The sequence below is a fragment of the Hipposideros armiger genome, unplaced genomic scaffold, assembly GCF_001890085.2.
Source record: "Hipposideros armiger isolate ML-2016 unplaced genomic scaffold, ASM189008v1 scaffold_364, whole genome shotgun sequence".
Lineage (NCBI taxonomy): Eukaryota > Metazoa > Chordata > Mammalia > Chiroptera > Hipposideridae > Hipposideros > Hipposideros armiger.
In genome coordinates, this window is record NW_017731714.1 from 704,431 (window position 1) to 726,748 (window position 22,318).

The 22,318-nt window shown below is 36.8% G+C and overlaps 1 protein-coding gene across 3 annotated transcripts in view; it reads left to right on the forward strand.

Moving 5' to 3' along the window:
* OTUD4 (OTU deubiquitinase 4) overlaps positions 1 to 22,318 on the forward strand; it is a 48,316-nt gene that overhangs the window by 6,112 nt on the left and 19,886 nt on the right. For 2 of the 3 annotated variants that reach the window (XM_019662046.1, XM_019662047.1), the window contains exons 3-10: positions 2,819 to 2,869; positions 12,716 to 12,762; positions 13,454 to 13,526; positions 15,256 to 15,337; positions 17,323 to 17,455; positions 20,698 to 20,755; positions 20,995 to 21,112; positions 21,206 to 21,270. In XM_019662046.1, coding sequence (XP_019517591.1) covers positions 2,819 to 2,869; positions 12,716 to 12,762; positions 13,454 to 13,526; positions 15,256 to 15,337; positions 17,323 to 17,455; positions 20,698 to 20,755; positions 20,995 to 21,112; positions 21,206 to 21,270 — 627 coding nt within the window. Of the gene's footprint in view, positions 1 to 2,818; positions 2,870 to 12,715; positions 12,763 to 13,453; positions 13,527 to 15,255; positions 15,338 to 15,920; positions 16,610 to 17,322; positions 17,456 to 20,697; positions 20,756 to 20,994; positions 21,113 to 21,205; positions 21,271 to 22,318 lie in introns of those variants that run through there. The other variant, XM_019662048.1, reaches the window with a different exon arrangement.

The window sequence follows — 22,318 nt, forward strand, 5'->3', positions numbered from 1 at the left end:
TTTCACAGGCTGACTCTTAATGCAGGTTATGAAAATCACCCTATAAAAAAGAACTACTTTATTGAATTTGCATCCAATTATATTCAGTGTTGTGTGTGTTTTTTGTGTGTGTGTGTGTGGCTGTTTTATAATATTTATTCAGACATTTAGAACACGTCTATGACAGATAAGACACTGAGCTATGGAGGACAGAAGGGTGACTTGAGCAGGATCCTTGCATTTTAAGAGTGAACTTTGTCTAGCATGGTCAGGGAATTGGATCTTGTGGTTAATAGAGTATTCTGTGATTGTAACCCCTATGAGTTTAAAATATTTCAGACTTAAAGTATAAAATGTGCTGAGTATAGCTAATAACTGAGCCTTTTATTTTATCAGCAAGCATCAGGTTTTTAATTTTTTGGGTTCATCATTGTGAATCACATTTCAGAATGCTAATTATGTAAATAGATTAATAGTAAATAGAATTTTATATAGCACCTTACTGTAATTTGCTTAGTAGTATATAGCAAGCTGCGAAATAAGGTGACAATGACCTATTTTCATTTTACATTGAAAACCTTGTGGGATTTACTAGGTATTGGTTTTATGACCTAGAATTATGTCATCTGGCAACTTTCAGTGGTATTTTCCACAAAATGTTCTTTCTACTGCCAAAAGAACATTTACACTTTGCAAATAACTTAGTTCTAAGACTTAATAGGTAAATAGTTCTCAGTTTGGAAGTGCTCTTGGGCTGTTGTTCCTATTTAAGCAAAGTAATTATTACTGGTGACATTTTTCTGGGTGCAATGTTATAAGATGGACAGTAATATATTCCAGAAAGGAGAGTTACCTGCTTGATCAGGAGATATGAAAATTTGTCTTAGAAAAAGAAAAGTGGTAATGTGGAAGCTAGGTAGAGAGTTTTAGGTTGCAATGGAGAAAAGGCGGGTAAGTGGAGTGGTTTTCAAGTATTTGAAGAAATTACAAGTGAGTTAGTCACTATTGGCCCCAGAAGGTAAAAACCTGTTGTTGACAATAGTGAAAATTGTTAGCATTGGTTGAGCACCTACTATGTACTTTGCATTGTTTGAAATGCTTTGTGTGTCTTTGTTTAGCCTTTACAACATCTTGTGAGGTATAATTAGAGGTTGAAAGTTCCAAGGAGGTAAATTTCACCTTCCTTATAATAAGTACCTTTAGTTTCTGTTGGCCAGAATTGGAAAAGGCTGTCATGGGAAAAGGGGGTGCCCTGTGACTAAAAATGTTCAGTTATGGCATAGAGCAGGGGTCGGCAAACTGTGGCTCGTGAGCCACATGCAGCTCTTTGGGTACGTACATGTGGCTCTGAAGTAAAATTGAAAATGTAAATAAAACTATCATAGTTTCATTTATAAAATTTTTAAAGGATGTTATTCACATGATGGTGATTTCATTTGTTTTATGGCTCTCAAATTTTTATTTATTTTTAGCTGAGCCATCCTGCCACCTGTTGGCAGCTCAGCGGCAGCTCAGCTCGTGCTGGGACTCGAACCGCTGTTGCTCAGAGCTCACACTCTTGAGCGAGCTCTTAACTAACTGAGCCACTTGGCCGGCCCTCAAATTTTTCAATTGTTGTGAGGGACAGGATTGGCTCTTATGTCTAAAAAGTTTGCCGACCCCTGGCCTAGATGGATGCTTTCTGATTAGAAAGGCGAATCTTATACTGGATGCAGGCTTGTGTCAGAACACCGCTTGGGTCTCTTCCAACTTTAAATGGTTCCTTGGGGTTTTTTAAAAGTCCGTTAGTAATCACCTAATACAGAACAGTAGCCTCTGATTGGTGGGGTATTTAAAATATGTAGCTATTTTATTACAAGTATGTGTTGAAACTTAAGATAGTTTTTGGAAATTTGACAGTTATACTGTCTATAAAAGAATCTGAATACTAAAAAAAGAGAAAAGACAAACAGAAATCCATGGGCATTTAAAAGGTTTTTATAGACTGGGGAGTGTACTGTAATGTTTTAAGTGTATTACTTTGCTAAATTGACTGGGACTGTTAATTTAAATAAAATTCAATTTGATGTTTCAGACAAATGTTTTTTAGAGTTTTCTGAATTAAATTAGTGCAAAGCTCTTAGAAAAACAAAAAAAATCACATAGCCTGAATAAACTCAATTTTATTCTTGTTAAAGTAACAATGAAGTAAGCTGTATTAGAAAATTCTTGTTGATTCTTCAAAATACCTTCAGCATTATTCTTATCTCTGTTTTTAGTATAACTGACCCAAGATACAATGAAGGTTCATGTCTATTAGTAAACTAATTTCTTAGCTAATATTATCTGTATTTACTTCTCTTCTACCCATTGGCCATTAAATTAATCTTAAAGTACTGTTTTTATCATGTAATTTCTCAGTTTATAATATCACCTGCGGTGACCTTGAATTGCCTTCTCCCTCTACTGGAAGTCCTGCCTGGACTTAAGGCCCTATATAAGCAGGTGTCCAGTTTGAGTTCCTCTCTCCTTACGAAGTGGCCCTGTTCCTTCCGGCCAGGTCACTCTTGTCTTTCCAACACGGTGCTCTTGCTGCCTCCATATGCCACGTTGTCCCTGTGCCCATCCAGCTCCTGTCGAAGAAGCCTTTTCTGACAGTGCTTCCTTCTGTAAATTCTTTTGTATGTTTATGATCTTCACTTAGTGATTTGTATGTATTTTTATAATTAGATTATATATGTGTGTATCTTTTACTATTACTAATGTATCCAAGGTTTGTGTAAGAACTCAGTAATTCACAGTGAACAGGTTAACTATTGTTTTGATGTATTCCTAATAAACTTTTTTTTTATTTTTTCAGTTTGTAGAAGGGTCATTTGAAGAATATTTAAAACGTTTGGAAAATCCACAGGTATGCAGTGATCTAATATGTCTTTTTTATATATAAGATTAATATTACAGTATATGGAGGGGTTACCCTGTTTTCCTTATACACATTGCTTAGGTATACATTTTTAAAATTAGTTTCAGGTGCACAAAACAACATAATGTTAGACATTTACACCTCTCATAAAGTGATAACACCCAAAGTCTTACTACCCCTCTGACATCATACATAGCTATTAACAATACCATTGACTATATCGCCTGTGCTGCAATTTATACCTTGTGACTGTATATACAGAGGGTGCCAAAAAAAGTATATATATATTTTTATTAAATTGTTTTTTATTATGAAATACACATTTTTTAGAATTAGTTTCAGCTGTACAACACAGTGCAATAGTTATACTTTTTACCCCTCGAAGTGACAACTGCCCTCCCCCAATCCGCCGTCCCATTTCCCCCCAATATCATACATATCTATTACAAATCCCTAGACTCCACTCCCACACTATACTCCCCGTCCCATGACTATATATATATATACATATATATATATATATGTATGTGTATATATCTATATCTATTTATCTATCTATCTATCTATCTATCTATATACACACAGATATTCAATTATAGTTGACATACAATATTATACAACATCAGCTTCAGGTGTACAGTGCAGTGATCAAGCCTCTTCCCCATCCATGATGCAAGACGTGACCACCTGACACCCGGACTCGATGTGGCCTCCTCTTTAAGTCCTTCGTTTAGAGGTTCTGTTCATCTAGGGTCCAGGGAACTTCTGAGGTTGAATATCTTATAAATTATTTGTAATTTTGTTGTGATCCTGGGAGGTAGTCGGCACAGCGTCTGTCTAGTCCGCCATCTTACCGGAAGTCTCTGTATATACGTTTTAAGAAAGAAAAAAATGTATTAAAATTGTAATACTCAGTGTATACCAATGACAAAAGATGAATACAAGTCATGTTTGATTTCTGCAATTGCAAGAGGTGCTCAAAGTGGTTACCATTAGCATAATTTTAATACAGTTTTGCCTTTCTTAAAATGTGTATACATTTGTTTGGCATCATCTGTGTGTGGGTGTGTGTGCATGTGTATTATAGTTGACATTCAGTATTATTTTATATTAATTGTATAGTGTAGTGGTTAGGCATTTATATAATCTATGAACTGATCCCCCAATAGGTCCAGTACACATCTGATACCCTACATAGTCTACAACATTATCGATTACATGCCCCATACTGTATTTCACATCCCTGTAGCTATTTTGTGACTACCAATTTGTGTTTTCTAATCCCTTCACCTTCTCCCCCATCCTCCCTCCCATCTAGCTGTTAGGTGTACACTTTACATGGCATTTAATTGGAAGACAGTTGGAGCTGTGTACTATGCACTGGATGTTGCCTAAGGACAGAGTCATGGTGTCTTTATTTTTGTTACAATGACACAGAATGTAGCATAAAAGACTTAAAATAACAGTGGTGATGAATTTCAGGATGCTGTGTTGGTATGTGGTTGGAGCTTAGTGAACAGTGCAAGAATTTTTTTTAATTTTTATTTTTTAGCTTTTATTTTTTATTTTTATTTAGTTTTTGGTGTACAAAGCAATGTAATAGTTAGACATGTGAACCCCTTAACCCACCCCCAAGCTACTACCCCTCTGACATCTTATATAGCTGTTAAAATTACCATCGACTATCTTCCCTATGTTGTGCTTCATATTCTGTGACTATATATACCTATATATTTAGTTATAGTTGACATTCAATTTTATTCTACTTCAGCTTCAGGTGTATAGTGTATTGGTCCAGTATCTACACAGTCTATGAAGTGATCCCCCTGATAAGTCCAGTGCCCATCTGGCACCTTACATGATCTTTACAACATTGTTGATTGTATTTCCCATACTGTATTAACTACCAATTTGTATTTAATACCTTCACCTTTTCCACCCTGCCCCCAACCCCATTCCTATCTATCACCCTGATAGATATAGTACCTATCTGGCACCATCTCTTGTTGTTATAATAATTATTGACGATATTCCTTATGCTATACCCTACATCCCCATGACTACTGTGTAACAACCAATTTGTACTTCTTTATTTTTTATTTATTAATTTTTTAAAAAGATTTTATTGGGAGATTGGGGAAGGGGAACAGCGTTGGGGATTTGGGGGAGGAGAACAGCCAAGTTGTTGTCCTTTAGTCTTAGTAGTGGAGGGCACAGCTAGCTCAGCTCTAAGTCCAGTCGCCATCTGGCTGCCTGTCAGCAGCTAGCAGCCGCTCAGCTCAAGGTGCTGTGTTCAATCTTAATTGTGGGTGGGCAAAGCCCACCATCCCATGTGGGAGAAAAACCGGCAACCTTGTTGTTAGGACCACGTGCTCCCACCGGGTGAGCCATCCTGCCACCTGTTGGCAGCTCAGTGGTAGCTCAGCTTGGGTGCAGCTCACTGGCCCATGTGGGAATCGAACCTGTGACCCTGTTTGCTCAGAGCTCATGCTCTTAACCAAGTGAGCCACTCGGCCGGCCCCCAATTTGTACTTAATTCCTTCCCCTTTCACCCATTCTTAACCCCCCTACCATCTTGAAGTGGTGGTGATGAACTCCTTTAGCTTTTTCTTGTCTGGGAAGTTCCTAGTCTGTCCTTCAATTCTAAATGATAGCCTTGCTGGATAGAGTAATCTTGGTTGTATGTTGTTGTTTTTCATCACTTGGAATATTTCCTGCCACTCCCTTCTTGCCTGCAAAGTTTCTGTTGAGAAATCAGCTGATAGTCTTAGGGGGGCTCCCTTGTAGGTAACTGACTGCTTTTCTCTTGCTGCTTTTAAGATTCTGTCCTTGTATTTAACCTTTGGCATTTTAATTAATGATGTGTCTTTGTGTTGGCCTCCTTGGATTTATCTTGTTTGGAACTCTTTGTGCTTCTTGGGCTTTTATGTCTATTTCCTTCGTCAGGTTAGGGAAGTTTTCTGTCATTATTTCTTCAAATAGGTTTTCAGTTTCTTGCTCTCTCTCTTCTCCTTCTGGTACCCCTACAATGCGAATGTTGGTATACTTAGTATTGTCCTGAAGGCCCCTAAAACTCTCCTCAATTTTTTGGGTTCTTTTTTCTTTTTGCTGTTCTGGTTGTTTTCTGCTACGTTATCTTCTACTTCGCTGGTTGGATTCTCTGCTTCATCTAAAGTACTATTGATTACCTGTAATATATTCCTCGTTTCCATTGTATCCTTTATTTCTGAATTTTTTTTTTATGGTTTCCATCTCTATTTTTATGTTTCCTATCTCCTTGTTCAAGTTCTTTCTGAGATCATTGAGCATTCTTATAACCAGTCTTTAGAATTCTGCATCTGACAGATTGCTTGTCTCCGTTTCACTTAGTTCTTTTTCTGGAGCTTTGTTTGGTTCTTTTATTTGGGACATGTTTCTTTGTCTCCCCATTTTGGCTGCCTTCGTGTTTGTTTCTATGTATTAGGTATGGCTGTTGTGTCTTCCGGTCTTAGTAGAGTGTCCTTATGTAATAGGTGTGCTGTGGGGTTCAGTGACACAGTCTTTCCGGTCACCTGAGCCATGTGCTCCAGGCATGTCCCTTGTGTATCCTGTGTGTGCCTCCTCCTGTAGTTGAGCCTTGGTTGATAATTGCACATCAATGGAGGCACTGACCCTTGGGCTCACTGGTTGTGAGGACTGGCCTTGACCGCAATGGAGGAGCTGTTGTGCAGGGCCTGACCCTCCAGAGCAGGATCTGCCTCAGCAGGACTCTGGTGCCGCCCAATCCCCCCCTTGGGTGTGTCCTACTTGGAGGCGGCTGGGTGATGCTCCAGCTCGTTTTGAAACTGGCCACTGGGGGTGCAGCCCCAGGACCACCTTGGAGGGATCTGCTGTAGGTCAAGTTCCGCTCCAGCCTGTGCCCCATCTGGGGCCACCAGCAGAAGCCACAAAGAAATCCGCAGATGGCTGCTGTCCGAGCTGTGCTTGGTGCTGTGCTTGGAAGCGCCTTGAGAGGCCAAGCCATGAGCCATGGCCGGCTGCTGCTAATGCCCCACTTAGGGCTGCTCAGCCAGAGTTACAGGACATGCTTAAGGCAGATGATGCTTGTCTGGGTTCTGCAAACCTTTGAGAAACTCTAGGAAAGTCTGTAGCTTGAGCCAAGGCAGGCAGCCTGCATGAAAAAGCCTCTGAAAGGGTCCTGGGTGTGCCTGAAAGTTGGGTGGGGCCAGGTCTCGAATTGTGAGGGCCTGGCAAAAGGTTGGTGGAGACTCACGTATGGCAACTGCTTACGTCTGCACGTGGGGAGAGGTCTCAGCAAGGAAACACTTGCTTCCAGCTCTCCAGCCCCTATCCCAAGCCAGACAACTTAATTCCCCACCATTTGTCCCTGCCGTCTTTCTAGCTGCTACCCCAGCGCTGGAGCTCAGAGTGAATGATTCTGTTGGTAGGTAAGTCCACATGCAGTCCCTTTACGACGAGCGCTTTAAAGTGCACTCAGTCTCACTCAGTCACAATATCCGCTGGTTTTCACAACCAGAAATTATGGGGACTTCTCTCTCCAGCACTGGAACCGTGGGCTGGGATCTCTTGCTCCTCTAGTGGGTAGGGGGACCTCCACTGCTGAAATATCCCTCCCGATCTTGAATGGTCACACGCAGGTTTGGGACCAGCCTGTTCTGCATCTCTGCCCCTCCTACCAGTCTGGAGGTGGCTTCTTCTGCAGGTCCTTAGTTGAAAAGCTTCATTTTAGTTTGATTTTAGGTGATTCTCAGTAATGGCTGTTTTGTAGATTAGTTGTAATTTTAATGTGATTGTGAGAGAAGGTAAGCACAGTGTTTACCTACTGCACCATCTTGGTTGTCTTTCTGGACAGGACAAGATTTGATTGCTTCCTTAGGTAACTGACAAGACAGGTTCTTTTATGGAGGTTCCATTTCACATGATGAGCTTGAGAAGAATTAAGAGGATAGTACTTCCACACCAGGTCCTGATGCCACACTTTTCTCAGTCATGTTGAAGTTAAAAGAATTTTTTTTCTGCTTACGAACAATATTCTCCTTGTAAAAATCCAAATATCATGGAATGTCATGCAGAATGCCATGTAGAATGTTTCATCAGTGCCAGAGGTAATCGTTAAGTTTAAAATGACATTAGGAAAAGAAGAAGCTAAGAAGAAGAGTCAGGTAGGGAGTAAAGGGGATAACACAAGATCAGGGTGTTTGATCAATGACTGGTGTCTCCATTTGATTCCCTAACACTAATTTGAGTGCTTGTTGTGGGCCAAGAATTGTCAGTCACCCTGGGAATACAGAGGCAACTAGGATTTGGATGCTGTTCTCAGGAGTTTCTTTGTGGTGGGAAAGAGTATCTAATACAAGTGAGAAAGTACATTTTTCATGAGAAGTACAGATATGATGCTATATTCAGTTTTATTTGCAGCTGTGTAGGCAAAGCAAGAGTTGGAGAGTGAGTTGGCATTTGAAGTCTGAATAGATCCTAAATAAGAAATGCCTGGGGTGAAGGACATTTCCAGGTAGTGAAAATTGTGAGCAAGGCAGATTCAGAAAGCATTCGAGTTTGTGTGGAACATGGAGAGTGGGAAGGTAGGAGGTAGTGAGAAATAAGTTACAGGGCAGGCTGTGGGCCAGGTCATGGAAGGTCCTTCATGTTAGGATCAGCCGTTTGGAGCTTATGCTTTAGGCCAGCATTTCTCTAAGTGTGAGCTATACACCATCTGCTTCAGAATCCCTGAGATAGTTGTAAAAATGCAGATTCCCCGGCCTCCATTCAAAGTCTCTGTGTCTTGGGCCTTGGAATCTGGCATTGGGAAGCCTTTCAAGTTTTTTGAGGTAGGAAGTATATTTTGTTCACTACTGTGAACCAGAGAATAGTGCCTGGCATTTTTATTGACTGAGTTGATGGATGGATGAAAGAATTTTGTGTAAAGATGTTTTGGAGGTGGCTGAGACCAGAGGCAGGAAGATCAATTGCAATAGTTTAAAGAAATTTTTTAATGCATGGATAATGTGCACACTATATTAAATTAAAAAAAAGGAATAAGTATAGTATTTTTTCAGTTTGGGAGGAAAACACCCTCTGAATCCACTCCTGACCATGATTTCAATACTGAGTTTTTGGTATATACCATGATCACAAATTCATTTTCCTGAAGTTTATATTTTTTTCTCTTAGTTTATGAGCATCTTTGAAGGCAAGCATTGTATATTTCATTGCTTTTGGAACTCCCATAGTTATCTCTCAATTTGGGTTGCCTGATTGATGATCAATTTCTGTGTTAAATAAATGTTAAATCTATATTGCGTTATATGTCATAGATAGGAAAGAAAGAAGTCAGAATGTTAAAAGGTTTTATCTCTAGGTAGTAATATTACTAGTGATTTTTAAAAATTGATGCACCCTTTTGGTAGATTTTATTGCAGTCAAACTTGTAGAGATACAAATCACACAATTAATACACATTTAAGTGTCTGTCATGTCTTGGGTGCCAGAAATCATGGAGAAAAGGACATGTGTACAGACAACAAGATTCTTTCACTTGATTTAAGGTAACCTAAACGAGTTTGTATGTAGTACTGGTCATTTTTACTTCCTTTATAGAAAATAAAGGAAATGACAAAAACCATTTATTTTTTAAATCAGAGCTAACATCACAATGTTATTTTATAGTAACTGTGCAACAGTTCAGGCAGTTGGGCTGTGAGGGTCTGAGAAAGGATAGACATAATGGGAGTGGAGCGAAGGGCGCAGAGGAAATGAGGTAGTGTGAACTGAACTGAGACTGATTTGGGAGTCTGAGAGAGGAAGAAGGGAAAGGAATGAAAGTTGCTGTGGTTTAAGTACATAGTGCCTCCTTTCCAGGGTGCTGGATGGCCAGATTTTTAATTCTTATGACTCCTCTTTCATCTGATCAAACTTCTTTCCCTGATGTTCTAGGTACCTTCTGAACAATTGTTTGTTCTTTGTTATTAGCAACATATTTGTTTTTCTTTTTCCCTGATATATTTGATGTATGAAATGAAAAGAAATGTAGTTGATGGATAAACCCCATTGCTTCATCCAATTCTCAGAAAGCATCTTTATCCTTTTACTTACGGAAAGCAGTGGAACATTTCAAAAATGCCTCAAACGTTTCGCAAGAATTTATTATTGTCAGCTTTACTGAGGTAAAGTTGACATACAGTAAAATTCACCAGTTGTACGAGTAAGTGTATAATTTGATGAGATTTGACAAATGTATATAGTGTGTAACCACCAGCATAAACACATGGGACATTTCTATCACTCCAAAAAGTTCCCCATGCCCTTTTGCACTTACTTTCTTCTCCCAGCCCCCTCAGCAACCACTGATCTGATTTCTAAGTTTCTCCTTTTCTAGACTCAGAAAGGGAGTGATAACAGTTTGTAGTCTTATGTGTCTGGCTTTTTTCACCTAGCATAAAGGAAACTTTGAAATTCATCCATGTTGTCATATGGATTAGTAGTTCTTTTTAATTGTGAAGTAGTCATTAGTTAAATGGATGTACTATTGTTTATCCATTTACCAGTTGATAGATATTTGGGTTCTTTCCACTTTTGGGGCTTTTAAGATTAAATCTGCTAAGAACATTTGCTTATAAGTCTGTGTGGATGTATGTTTTCTTTTCTCTTGGATGAATACATAGTCATGGAATTACTGGGTCATATAGTAAATGTATGTTTAAGTTTAACTTAATGACAAACCCCACACTTTCCCAAACTGGCTGTGCCGTTTTGCTTTCTCATTAGCAATATATGAGAATTCCAGTTGCTCTACATCTTCAATAGTTAGTATTGTCAGCCTTTTAAATTGTAGCTTAAATTTTAGTGGTTGTGTAATGCTATCTCACTGTGATTTTAACCTGCATTTCTCATAATGTTGAGCTGTTTTTCATGTGCTTTTTTGCCATCATATATATATATATATTCACTGGTAAAATGTCTGTTTATAGATTTTGCCAATTTTTTATTATGTTGTAGGTTTTATTGAATTATAAGAGTTTTTTATACTGGATGGATATATACTTTGTAACTATTTTCTTCCAATTTATATCTTGTCTTTTCATTTTCTTAATAGTGTCTTGAGGAACAAAAATTTGCTTTTGATGACTATGAACGTTTAAATTATGCATTTTTGATATAGTTCATTGGTTAAAACAGATTTTTGCAGAAATACTTTACTTTCACCAACTGTAAGGAAGTATATCAAACATCGTAAAAAGCACCGAGTAAATAAAATTATAGCCTTAAGGTAGAAAACAGTGGTATAACGTAGATTTTTTTTTTATAATTTAAAATTGGGAGAAGACAAGATGATATTATGATAGCCATTGTTTACTTAACCACAGTACAGCAGAATTTATTCTGAAGATTATAAAATTATAAAATGGTACATTATTTAAGAGGTAGCATTTTGTTGACATTAGTAAAATAGTTTTCCATTTTTTAAAGTGATGTAACATATTTTGTATAAAGCAGATGTTGCTTGTGTTTGTGATCTAAGCAGACTGGTTTCAGTGAAGGATTTCATCTACACCAGAGGGTGTTGCTTGTAGCAGCTTATGAGAAACCATGATTGTTAGGCAGAGACCTATTTTAAGAATATGGTACCCATTTCATTTTAAAAACTAGAGCCAACTTTTAAAGAACTATTAAAATGAAGTCTCGGAGGGAAAGACTATCCTTGTCGGAGATCAAAACATTGTCTAAAATCTTTTCTCTATCTCAAATTTATTTCAAGGAAAAAGTGGCAGCATTCATTTACTATAGCTCATTAATTTTAGTGAGTGTTGATCACTAATTTCATAGAATACATTGTCGTATAAAATACATTGTCATAATAGAAGATTTAATATAGAATGAAGAGTGGAAAATCTTTCATTTTCCCTTATCTTGAATTCCCTGTCTGCGCTGTCAGTTTAAGATGTGTCCTTCCAGTTCTCTTTCTAGGAATGTACGCATACATATTAAACATACCTTTTTATTTGTTTTATACTATAGGATTATTTTACTATGACTTATAATACTTTTCATACTAGTCTGAGTGATCTTTCCAAGTCAATTCATATGGGTTTGCCTCATTCTTAATGATTACATGGTGTTCCATACGTAGTGCGGATGAAACATAAGTTGCTTAATAATTCCTTACCTATTAGTGGAATCTTGAGGCTTAAAAAAATTTTCTTTTAACTATTACAAATAGGTACAGTGAACATCCATCCTTGTTTATATGTTTGTGGACATATGAGATATTTCTTTAGGATAGATTTATAGAAATTGAATTGCTCTGTTAAAGGGATATGAACATACTTTAAAATTTTTATATATACTGTCCCATTTCCTTCTGAAAGACATAAAGACTTATTAGGACTGTAGAATTTCTATCTCATTTCAAAAACGATTGTTGGGACGCTCCTTTTTTGTACCTTCAGTCATCCTGAAGAAAAGAGACCTGCCCTTTTTGTCCCCTTTCTGATTTCTGCTTCTATCCCACATCTTGTTTTCTGGGCACATCCCATGTGCCAGGCCCTATTCTGGGTGCTAGTTTGGAGGACAGAGCTCTTGCCTTTAACAGATCCTCCACTTAGAGATACCACTCCATGGTCTTACCACACCAATACCAAGGATTTTTTGCAACACAGACATGGGCTTTTAAGTATGTATTATAGCCTGTTTTATAGAAACGTTTTTTAATATAATATTAAAGAGCTTTTGTAGTTTGTTAGGTATATTGTATAAAGGCGTATTAAGATATTGTTTAGAGGTATATTGTAAAAAGTATGAGACACTTATGTGCCAATTTCTTTTTTTTTAATACAGGAATGGGTAGGACAGGTGGAAATAAGTGCCCTTTCTCTGATGTACAGGTAAACACTGTAATACCATTAAACAAAAATAAAGTTAGTGGGAAATTAGTATATTCCATTATACTAAAATTGTTAAAATAGCAGTTTTATGCCTTGGTTGTGAAGTATATTTTCTAAGTTTTTTTTGAACTTTATTTTATCAGTTAGATTTTGACATTTAGATATGTCAATGTTTAGAAATTTTAATTTTCAAAGTATTTTTGAAAGTACAGAAAATTCTTTAGGCCTATGATATATATCACTTATAAACCTTCTAGAGAAATGATTTCCTACTTTGTCAGGGCTGGCATTGAATGGCCACTAAAATAGGCAAAACACATCATGTTATCAATTTTACTATTGCCTAATAGAGGAGCAGGTGAATGCTTTATTTTTTTCTTTTCAAAATGCCTTTATATATTTCCTCCTCACAATTTCTGGGTTTTGAGGTCTCCTTTTAATATTATATCTGAAGTCACACACATACAAATTATATTTGAAATTGTATTTAAAAAATACTTTTATATAGGTATTTTACAACTTATTCCATTACTATCTTTTATTTACTGCTGTATCTTTAATGCCTAGACCATTGCTTGGCACATACTAGGCTCTTGATGCATGAATGATAGATTGAATGAACGAATGAATGTTTAAATCTCAAGTCATGAAATATATTTCATCAGAAGTAATTTCTAAATGTTATTTTCAGGAAAGATTTTGTAATATATCGGGAACCAAATGTTTCTCCTTCACAAGTAACTGAAAATAATTTTCCTGAAAAGGTAAGACTTTTTAAAAGTGTTTTTAAAGGATTTAAGTAAAAGAACTACTCAGTTGCTACCTTGATCTCCTAAGCTATCATTTTAAAGTGGTTTTTGGAAATATTTCTACATGAGGGGTATCTAATGAGTTTTTAAAGTTCCTGTTAATCATTGAGCCATATTATTTTGTATATGTTTTTCTCCACAAATCACTGTTGAGCCATGTTATAACATTTTACCAGAGGGGAAAAACATTGTATGTGTTTAACTAGACAATTACTGTTTTACATCAGTATAAACATTAAATAGTAAAATAACTTGTGAAAATAGGTTTTGCTATTGTGTCCAGAAGTACTTTGGTATCGTGATATATTTTCCATTATAAAGATAATTTGCTGGCTAAGGTGTCATTATCTAGTCACAAAGCAGAAACAATTGAAAAATTATGTTAAGTCTAGAAAGAAAACTGACTCATTATAAGAGAACTTTGTGTTAATTAGCTGATTTGGAATCATCAGGTCAAGTTGAAGTGTCTTACTGCCATGTTAATTGTGTCAGGAGGCGGGGAATTTAGTAAAGCACTGCCTGTGTAAGGATTTGGGCTTTCCAAGGTGCTTGGCTCTGGATCTGGCCTTTCCCAGTACAAGTTTTGGAACATGACATAATTAAAATTTGTGTGCATTTCTCTTTGCATAAGTAATTGACTATTTGGGAAGTAAAGTTGACCCTTGAACAATATGGGTTTGAACTTCATGGGTCCACTTATACTTGGATTTTAAAAAATAAAGATACATTCTGTCCTCTGTGTCCCAGAGTGTCACATTTGTGGATTCAACCAACTGCAGATCAAAAACAGTATTTTCCATCCAAGGTTGGGAATCTGCAGGTGCGGAGGGCCGAGTGTATACATTGTTCTGTATCATTTTATATAAAGGACTTGAGCATTCTTGGATTTTGGTATTGTAGGGGGTGGGGTAGGGACTGTGTCCTGGACCAATCCCCTGTGGATATTGAGGGAGGACTTGTTAAGTTTTGGGTGAGTTAAAAGTTATATGTGGGGGCCGGCTGAGTGGCTCAGTTGGTTAAGAGCTCACTCAAGAGTTTGAGCTCTGAGCAACAGCGGTTAGAGTCCCGGCCTGAGCTGAGCAGCTGCTGAGCTGCCAACAGGTGGCAGAATGGCTCAGCTAAAAATAAAAAAGAAAAAGAAAAAAGTTATATGTGGATTTTTGACTGTGCTGGGGGTTCGGTGCCCCTAACCCCCATATTGGTCAAGGGTTCACTACTTAAAACTGTAAAGAAGCAGAAAAAAGCCTACTTTTGATTCTGCTTCTTAAAGGTAAGCATTAATAATATTTTGGAATGTTTTCTTACAAACTCTTAACTCTTGTTCTTTAAATATTGGATTGTTGGAAAAGTCGACGTATTTTTTCTGTTTTTCATTGCAAAAATGCATCATGACTTTTCCAACAACCCAGTAGTTGAAATCATGTTGTTTTCATATAGTGTATGTATTTTTTGATCCATAAGCATTTCCCCAAGTCAGTAAGAACTTTCGATTTAATGACTGTGTAACATTTCAGTATATGGATGTACTGTATTTGACTACGTTGGAGCTTTAGGTAGCTTCTAAAATATTCACTTTCTGTTTAGAAATTATTTACTAGTACTTCAGAGATATTGTAGATAATAAGTTGCTGTGTAAATGTCCTGTGTGAAGGGCTGAAAACTGCCTTTTATTTTTCCCTTTCAGGTGTTATTGTGTTTTTCAAATGGAAATCATTATGATATTGTCTATCCCATAAAGTATAAAGAGAGCTCTGCTATGTGTCAGTGTAAGTATTAACCTTGTGTTTATATAGGAAATGATATTCCTAAGATATCAGTCTTAATACAAACCAGTCAGGGCAAATATACTCTGTTGTATAAAAAGATATTTCTGAGAACCTAAGGTTACCAAAAATATTAATACTATAATAAATGGCAAAAAAAAGAGCTAGTAGCTTGAGTTTGACTTGTAAATACAAAGTTTTTTCCTGTGGTAATTAAGTTAAATAATAAGAATTTGTATGCTTTATTTTTTTTAAAATATTTTATTGGGGAATTGGGGAAGGGGAACACAGCCAAGTTGTTGTCCTTCAGTCTTAGTTATGGAGGGCGCAGCTTGCTCAGCTCCAAGTCCAGTTGCCATCCGGCAACTCGCAGCCTCTCAGCTCAAGGTGTTGTGTTCAATCTTAGTTGCGGGTTGGTGTAGCCCACCATCCCATGTGGGAGTCAAACTGGAAACCTTGTTAGGAGCACGTGCTCTCACCAGCTGAGCCATTCTACCACCTGTTGGCAGCTCAGTAGCAGCTCATCTTGGGCAGGACTCGAACCGCTTTTGCTCAGAGCTCACACTCTTGAGTGAGCTCTTAACCAGCTGAGCCACTTGGCCGGCCCTCGTATGCGTTTTTAAAGCTGGTAGTGTACAGCTTGAAAGTCTAAATGACCGAGCAAATCAAACATTTGATTGTATTTGGCTCTAGAGCAGGGGTTGTCAACCTTGGCACTATTGACATTTTGGGCCAGATAATTCTCTGTTGTGGGATAGGGCTGTCCTGTGCATTGTAGGGTGTAAGTAGTATCCCTGACATCTACACAGTAGATTGCTTTCCCATTGTGAAAACCAAATGTCACCAGATTTTGTTACATATTCACTGGGAGGATAAAATGCCCCTTTTCCATTGAGAATTACTATTCCAGTAGTTTTTTCCTTAATCTCTTTTTTATCATCTGTTCTGACAAAGTGCACATCACTCCTACAAAGCAGTAGTTGGACATGTAAAAGCTTTTCTCCCTGTTCTTAAGCTAGTGGTGACCACTAAAGATAATGTGTAATGCAAATTTTTAAAATTGTTTGATATCTTTTGAGGTATGAGTCTAAGCTGCCTAAATCCTGCCTGTGTCCTCCTCTCCTAGCTAGTCAAAATCTGGACATTTCAGCTTTGAGAAGAATAGCTCATGGAATCTACCTTCCTGTACTTCTCAGTGTCTGTGGTTTCGATGTATCAGGGGTGGAAGAAGGATGGTCTGTGAGAAGGAGGTCTCTTTGGGGACTCATTTAGAGGGTGGGCACCCATTGTTGATGAATTTTTAGTGCACTTGTTTATATAAAGATCACTGTAGTAAAAACCAAATGAAAGTCCTAAATTCTAGATGTAGGTGTTTTTGAATATTTGGTAATATATAGTTCCATGTTTGTTTTTTTTTAAAGCAAAAAAAATTGTGTATGGTTCTTTAGTGGTTGCAGAGAATGCATTTTATAGCAGTTTCTTTTTAGTCCCTTATGAACAGTTATCTTCTTTTTAGCAATATTAATGTTTTTTAATGTTTTCCATCCAAGTCTCTTAAGGTTGGGCAGATTGTATAACATCTATAATTCCTGGTTTCCTCATTTGTACAATTAGAATGATTACATTATTGTGCTGGATTAAATATGAAGATATGTAAAGGCTTAACACAGTATACGGAGTGTAATAATTGTACAACATGCATGTTTAGCTTTTATTGTCATACTTGTTTCACAGTTGTGATACCTTTGTGTTGTTAGCTTTTAAAATTGCAGTATCTTATCAAATTATTTCAAACTAACTGCACAGACAGAAATTTTATCTGCTCTCTATCTAGATAAATTTCTGATAGAATTGTGTTGTCCATAAGATGTTGCAGTTGTCTAGTTAGGATTTTAGAAGCCTGGGCAATAGACACTTTTGTGTTATGTTATGTATGTTAGAACATAAAATTAGTTAATGTTGCATAACATCTCTCTTGTTAATTGCAGCTCTCCTTTATGAATTGCTGTATGAGAAGGTATTTAAAACTGATGTTAGTAAAATCTTGATGGGACTAGACACCTCTGAAGTAGCTGATGAAAACAACAGTGAAATATCAGATTCGGAGGATGACAGTTGCAAGTAAGAATGAATTTAAGTTCTAAAATGTCTTTATAGTACCGTACAAAGAAACAGTTCAGTAAATGTTTCTGCATGAAGTTGCCTGACACATTGCAGTATTATGACAGTCTGCAGTAGAAGCTTCGTTTTCCGTGCCACTAATTTTACCTACTGTCTATTATGGGACTGTTACTTTTGAAAATTGATGTTTTTGGTTGATAAGGATCTATTTCTGTGTAATCTAGATGTTGATTATATGTAGAATAGATTTGGTCCTATCTGTATGTGTGTATATTAGAAGATTTTAAGGTTAACCTGTCAATCGTGTACATATCCAGGGATGAAAAGGGGGCCATTTTGATTTTTTTTTACTTCCTTTTATTGTTTTCTTTCTAGATAATGCCACCTCTTTTTCTTTTTAGATAAAAATCTCAAGTTGGGGTATAAGTGTGAATAGAATAGCCTCTGTTTAGGTTGTGAATAGCACCTTTTAACTTTTATTCTCTGAGGCTTATTTTCCTTTCCCACACAAGATGTATAGGGTAGTGGTTAAGAGCTTGGGCTCAGACAGACATCCAAACCTGGTTTCAATCCTGTCTTCCTGTCAACTAACTAGACTTGGGGCAAGTTACTGTATTTTGCTGTGTATAATGCGCACTTTTTGTCCAACTTTGTGAGGGAAAAATAACGATGTGCATTATGTTGGGTCGTCGGGAAAGTCATGACGTATTTTTCTAAGTTTTTCAATGCAAAAATGCACCATGACTTTCCCGATGACCTAATACATGGGTAGTACTAATTCCGTATCTATATAAATGTTTTAATTGTTTTATTTATGCTTATGAGTAAAAAGTGTAACTCTAAAAATCAATAACGATATCTGTATGCAAAATAATACCCTGGAATATGATAATGGGTTTTGTTGAACTTACGACAAACTTGCAAAGATGAAGAGTTCTTGGCTTTCTATGATGCGTAAATATTGTAAATTTGTTACTGGTACATAAGGTTTGTTGTACCTTGTATCTGTTCTTGAGTTTTGCAATTATTTGTTACATAAAATTTCTTGTACCATAATATGGTAAAAAATAAATGCTAAAATTCTTTTATAATACAAAAAACAAGTACCTAAATGTAAACAAATAAAAATTTGAATTAAAAAATTAAAACAAAAGATTTTTTTTTCCCTGAAAGTTTGGGCCAGAAACGTGAGTGCGCATTTTACACGGGAGCTCATTATATATGGCAAAATACAGTACTTAAATTCACTGAGAAGCGTCAGTTCTGCAGCTATAAGATGAGGATATATTGGTATTTCCTCAAAGGAGAGAATTTGTAAGAATTAAATGAGATAACATGTGAAGTGCATAGTCTAATTCCTAGATATTGTCCAGCATATCTTAATTTTTATCAACAGTATTAAGTTTATATTTTATAAGAACCAATCCTATTCATTCCCAGTGAAGCTAAATATTTGGGTTGTCGGAAAAGTTCTGACGTTTGTTTTCTATGTTTTTCGTTGCAAAAAATGTGTCATGACTTTTCCGACAACCCAATATGTTATTCCTCTTGCATCTTTTTTTTTTTTAGCTGAGCCATCCTGCCACCGTTTGGCAGCTCAGCAGCTGCTCAGCTCGGGCGGGACTCGAACCGCTGTTACTCAGAGCTCGCACTCTTGAGTGAGCTCTTAACCAACTGAGCCACTCAGCCGGCCCTCCTCTTGCATCTTAAATAAGGAAGTATCCTACTTGGTATTACATACTGTGAAACTAGAGAAAGAGATGAACTTAAACCTTAGGATAGCTAATATTTATTAAATACTTAGTCTCTTTTTATCTGTAGTTTTAGGCATTTGTTGAATTAAATTTTCCTGATCCTGATTGAAAATTTGATTGACTACCATTTCTTTGTAAGAAGGAAATGAATCATTTAGGTTACAATCTGGGTCTGCCTTTGTAAATATAGTGGTAGAAGAGACACTAATTAACTTTGCGTAGATAGAAGTTCTGCTCCATGGTTTTCCCCGGGCACCGGTCTGATTAAGACATGTCACTGAGCACAGAGGAAAGTTAACCAGGGAAAGTGTGCTCCTTGTGCTGTTGTTTTTCTTTTTATACTATACTATTTTAGCCCTTAGAACAGGGAAGCCTTTCGTGGTTAACTTTTGTTGCATTATTAAGATTTCTTTTGATTTGTGTCATGTCTGGGTTAGAGAGGACAAGGCTTCAGTTATGGAATACTGCTACATAGTTATGGGAAGATAGACAGGTATAGTGTGGTAATAAGGAGGGAAGACCAAGGATTTCAGACCAAGGATGTCATTATACTCTTGTGCCTGGATTCTTTTTGCATTCATACTGGTTAGTGCTGAAGTACTGGCGATTATGGGTGCTTTTTTAGTCTAGACTGTAGATACCTGGGGTCTTTTTAAAGATTGCTGAGTTTAAGAGTATAGACTTGGAAGTTGTCCTGAAGACTATTAGAGATTGATTTAAAGAGGAATTGTACGACAACAGAGGAGTACAGGGAGCCTCTCATCTCATATCCCACTCAACTTGCCATCACTCTCCTGCAGCCTTGCCAGCCCCTTGGCCACCCCAGGGTCTTTGCACTTGCTGTGTTTCCCCTCGGCCTGGAATACTAAATAGCCAGCCATATGCTTTGTATCTTACCACCTTTAATTCTTTATTCAAAAAGACACCTCAAGTTGTTTCTTCATTCCACTTTTTATTATTTGAGCCTACAACTCAACACTATCATTTTTTCCTACCCGCCCCCATAGCACTTACCAGCATTTAACGTACTGATTAATTATTTAGTTTGTATCTACTCTTACTAGAATGTACATCTTGTTGTAGTGGAATATTTTGTTTAATGGAGCCTCATCTGTGCATTAAAAGGAAATTTTTTACATTGAATGTTTTATAAACTTATTCTGTCCACCCAAATTTCAGTTTATTTCTCTTTGTTTTCTTGATGATTGAGCCAGTAAGAATTACCAATAAAAGTATTTGACTTAATTCCCTCTCCTTCTCCCCCTCTCTTTCTCCCTACACACACACACACACACAGACACAGACACAGACACACACACACAGACACACACACACCCCTTTAGTAAAATTTGTGTGAGCTTATTGGAATATAGCTTTGACTTTTGAAATATAACTGACTTTTAAGATTTTTATATGGGGTTTGAATAAGTTAATTGCATGTAAACATATTTTGTACTCCTAATTATGGTTATATGTCTTCCTTTGTAGGAATAAAGCTATCACTGCTAATGCTGTGAATGGATTTAAAGCTTTGTCAAGTGATCAGGTATTTTTTTTCTTTTAACTAGTTCTTCAATATAAGAGCTTATGAAATTATAACCTTAATTATTTTCCTCTTATCTGGTACATTTTCAGTAGAGCCAGGAGCATCTACTAGTAAGAAATTTTTCAGCAACTTCCTAATTTTTGAAGCTTTGTTTTGATTTTATTCTTACACATATCTCAAACAAAAATGTTTTGCAAGCATTTCTGTGTTGATTGGACTTCCTGACTTTGTTTGTTTAGCACCTGAAAAACAATGGGAACTCCCCCAGCCTGCCTTTGTCTAGAAAGGTTCTTAAGTCACTCAATCCAGCAGTCTATAGAAATGTGGAATATGAAATTTGGCTGAAGTCTAAACAAGGTGAGTTTAAAAATCGGCATTTTCCATAAATTTGCTTTGTGGCACTTGAAAATAATTAAATCAACCTGATATTATACTGATAATTGTTTACAGCTCAACAGAAGCATGATTATTCCATTGCTGCTGGCTTACAGTATGAAGTTGGAGATAAATGCCAAGTAAGTGATTATATAGAAGAAGAAAAGATTTTACTTGAAATTTTGTTCTAACAGGAACCAAGAGAACAGATCAAGTTTGAATGTGTTTGTTTTTGGAATTCAGAATATATTTTATAATACGTACATTGCAATAGTTACGACTGTGTGGCATTTTAATCCATTTGAATACATTACCAAAATTGTATGTATCTAAATTCATCATATGATCTTTAAAAAACATTCAGTTTTTGATATTACTTGCTTCAAAGAAGTTGTAACTTTTTAGATTTTTAGATAAAGTTTCATTACAGTTGGCAAATAATTTACTAAATTGGATCACACTTGACATAGGTCAATATATTTGGTTTATAAAAGTCATCCTGGAAGACGATACCTTTATAATGTTTTCTGTTGAATTAAGAAAGGAGAGTGAACAATAAGAGTTTTACCATTTATTTTGAATAAACTGCAGCTCTGGATTTAAGTAGCTGCTTATTAAAGAGGAATGTTGGATTAGATCAGTGTTTCTTGGAGTGATTTTGTACCCTACCGCCCTTCCATTTAGCAATGTCTGCAGGCATTTTTTTGTTGCCAAACCTGAGAAGGTCCTGCTGAAATCTAGGTAGCAGAGACCAGGGATGCTGGCAGACATCTTACACTGCACAGGACCCCTTCACCCTCCCCTCTCCAATAAAGAATTATCTGATCCAAAGTATCAACGATGCCAACGCTTAGAGAAACTGGATAAGATAATTTCCAACATCCCTTTTCTGTTCTTTATTAAAAAAAACAAAACAAAAAACTACGATTTCCAAAACAAACAACCCACATACATAAAAAGATTGTTATTTGGAAGATAATTTTCATCAAAAATGGTTTCCATCAAAAGGTATTACCTTTTTTTTAAAGATTTTTATTGGGGAATTGGGGGATGGGAACAGCGCTGGGGAATAATGGGAAGGGGTACAGACAAGTTGCTGTCGTTTTGTTCTTCAGTCTAGTTGTGGAGGACGTTGCTTCACTGGCCCAAGTTGGCACCATCATTGAGCTCTTCCCGGGCGAGGCAGAT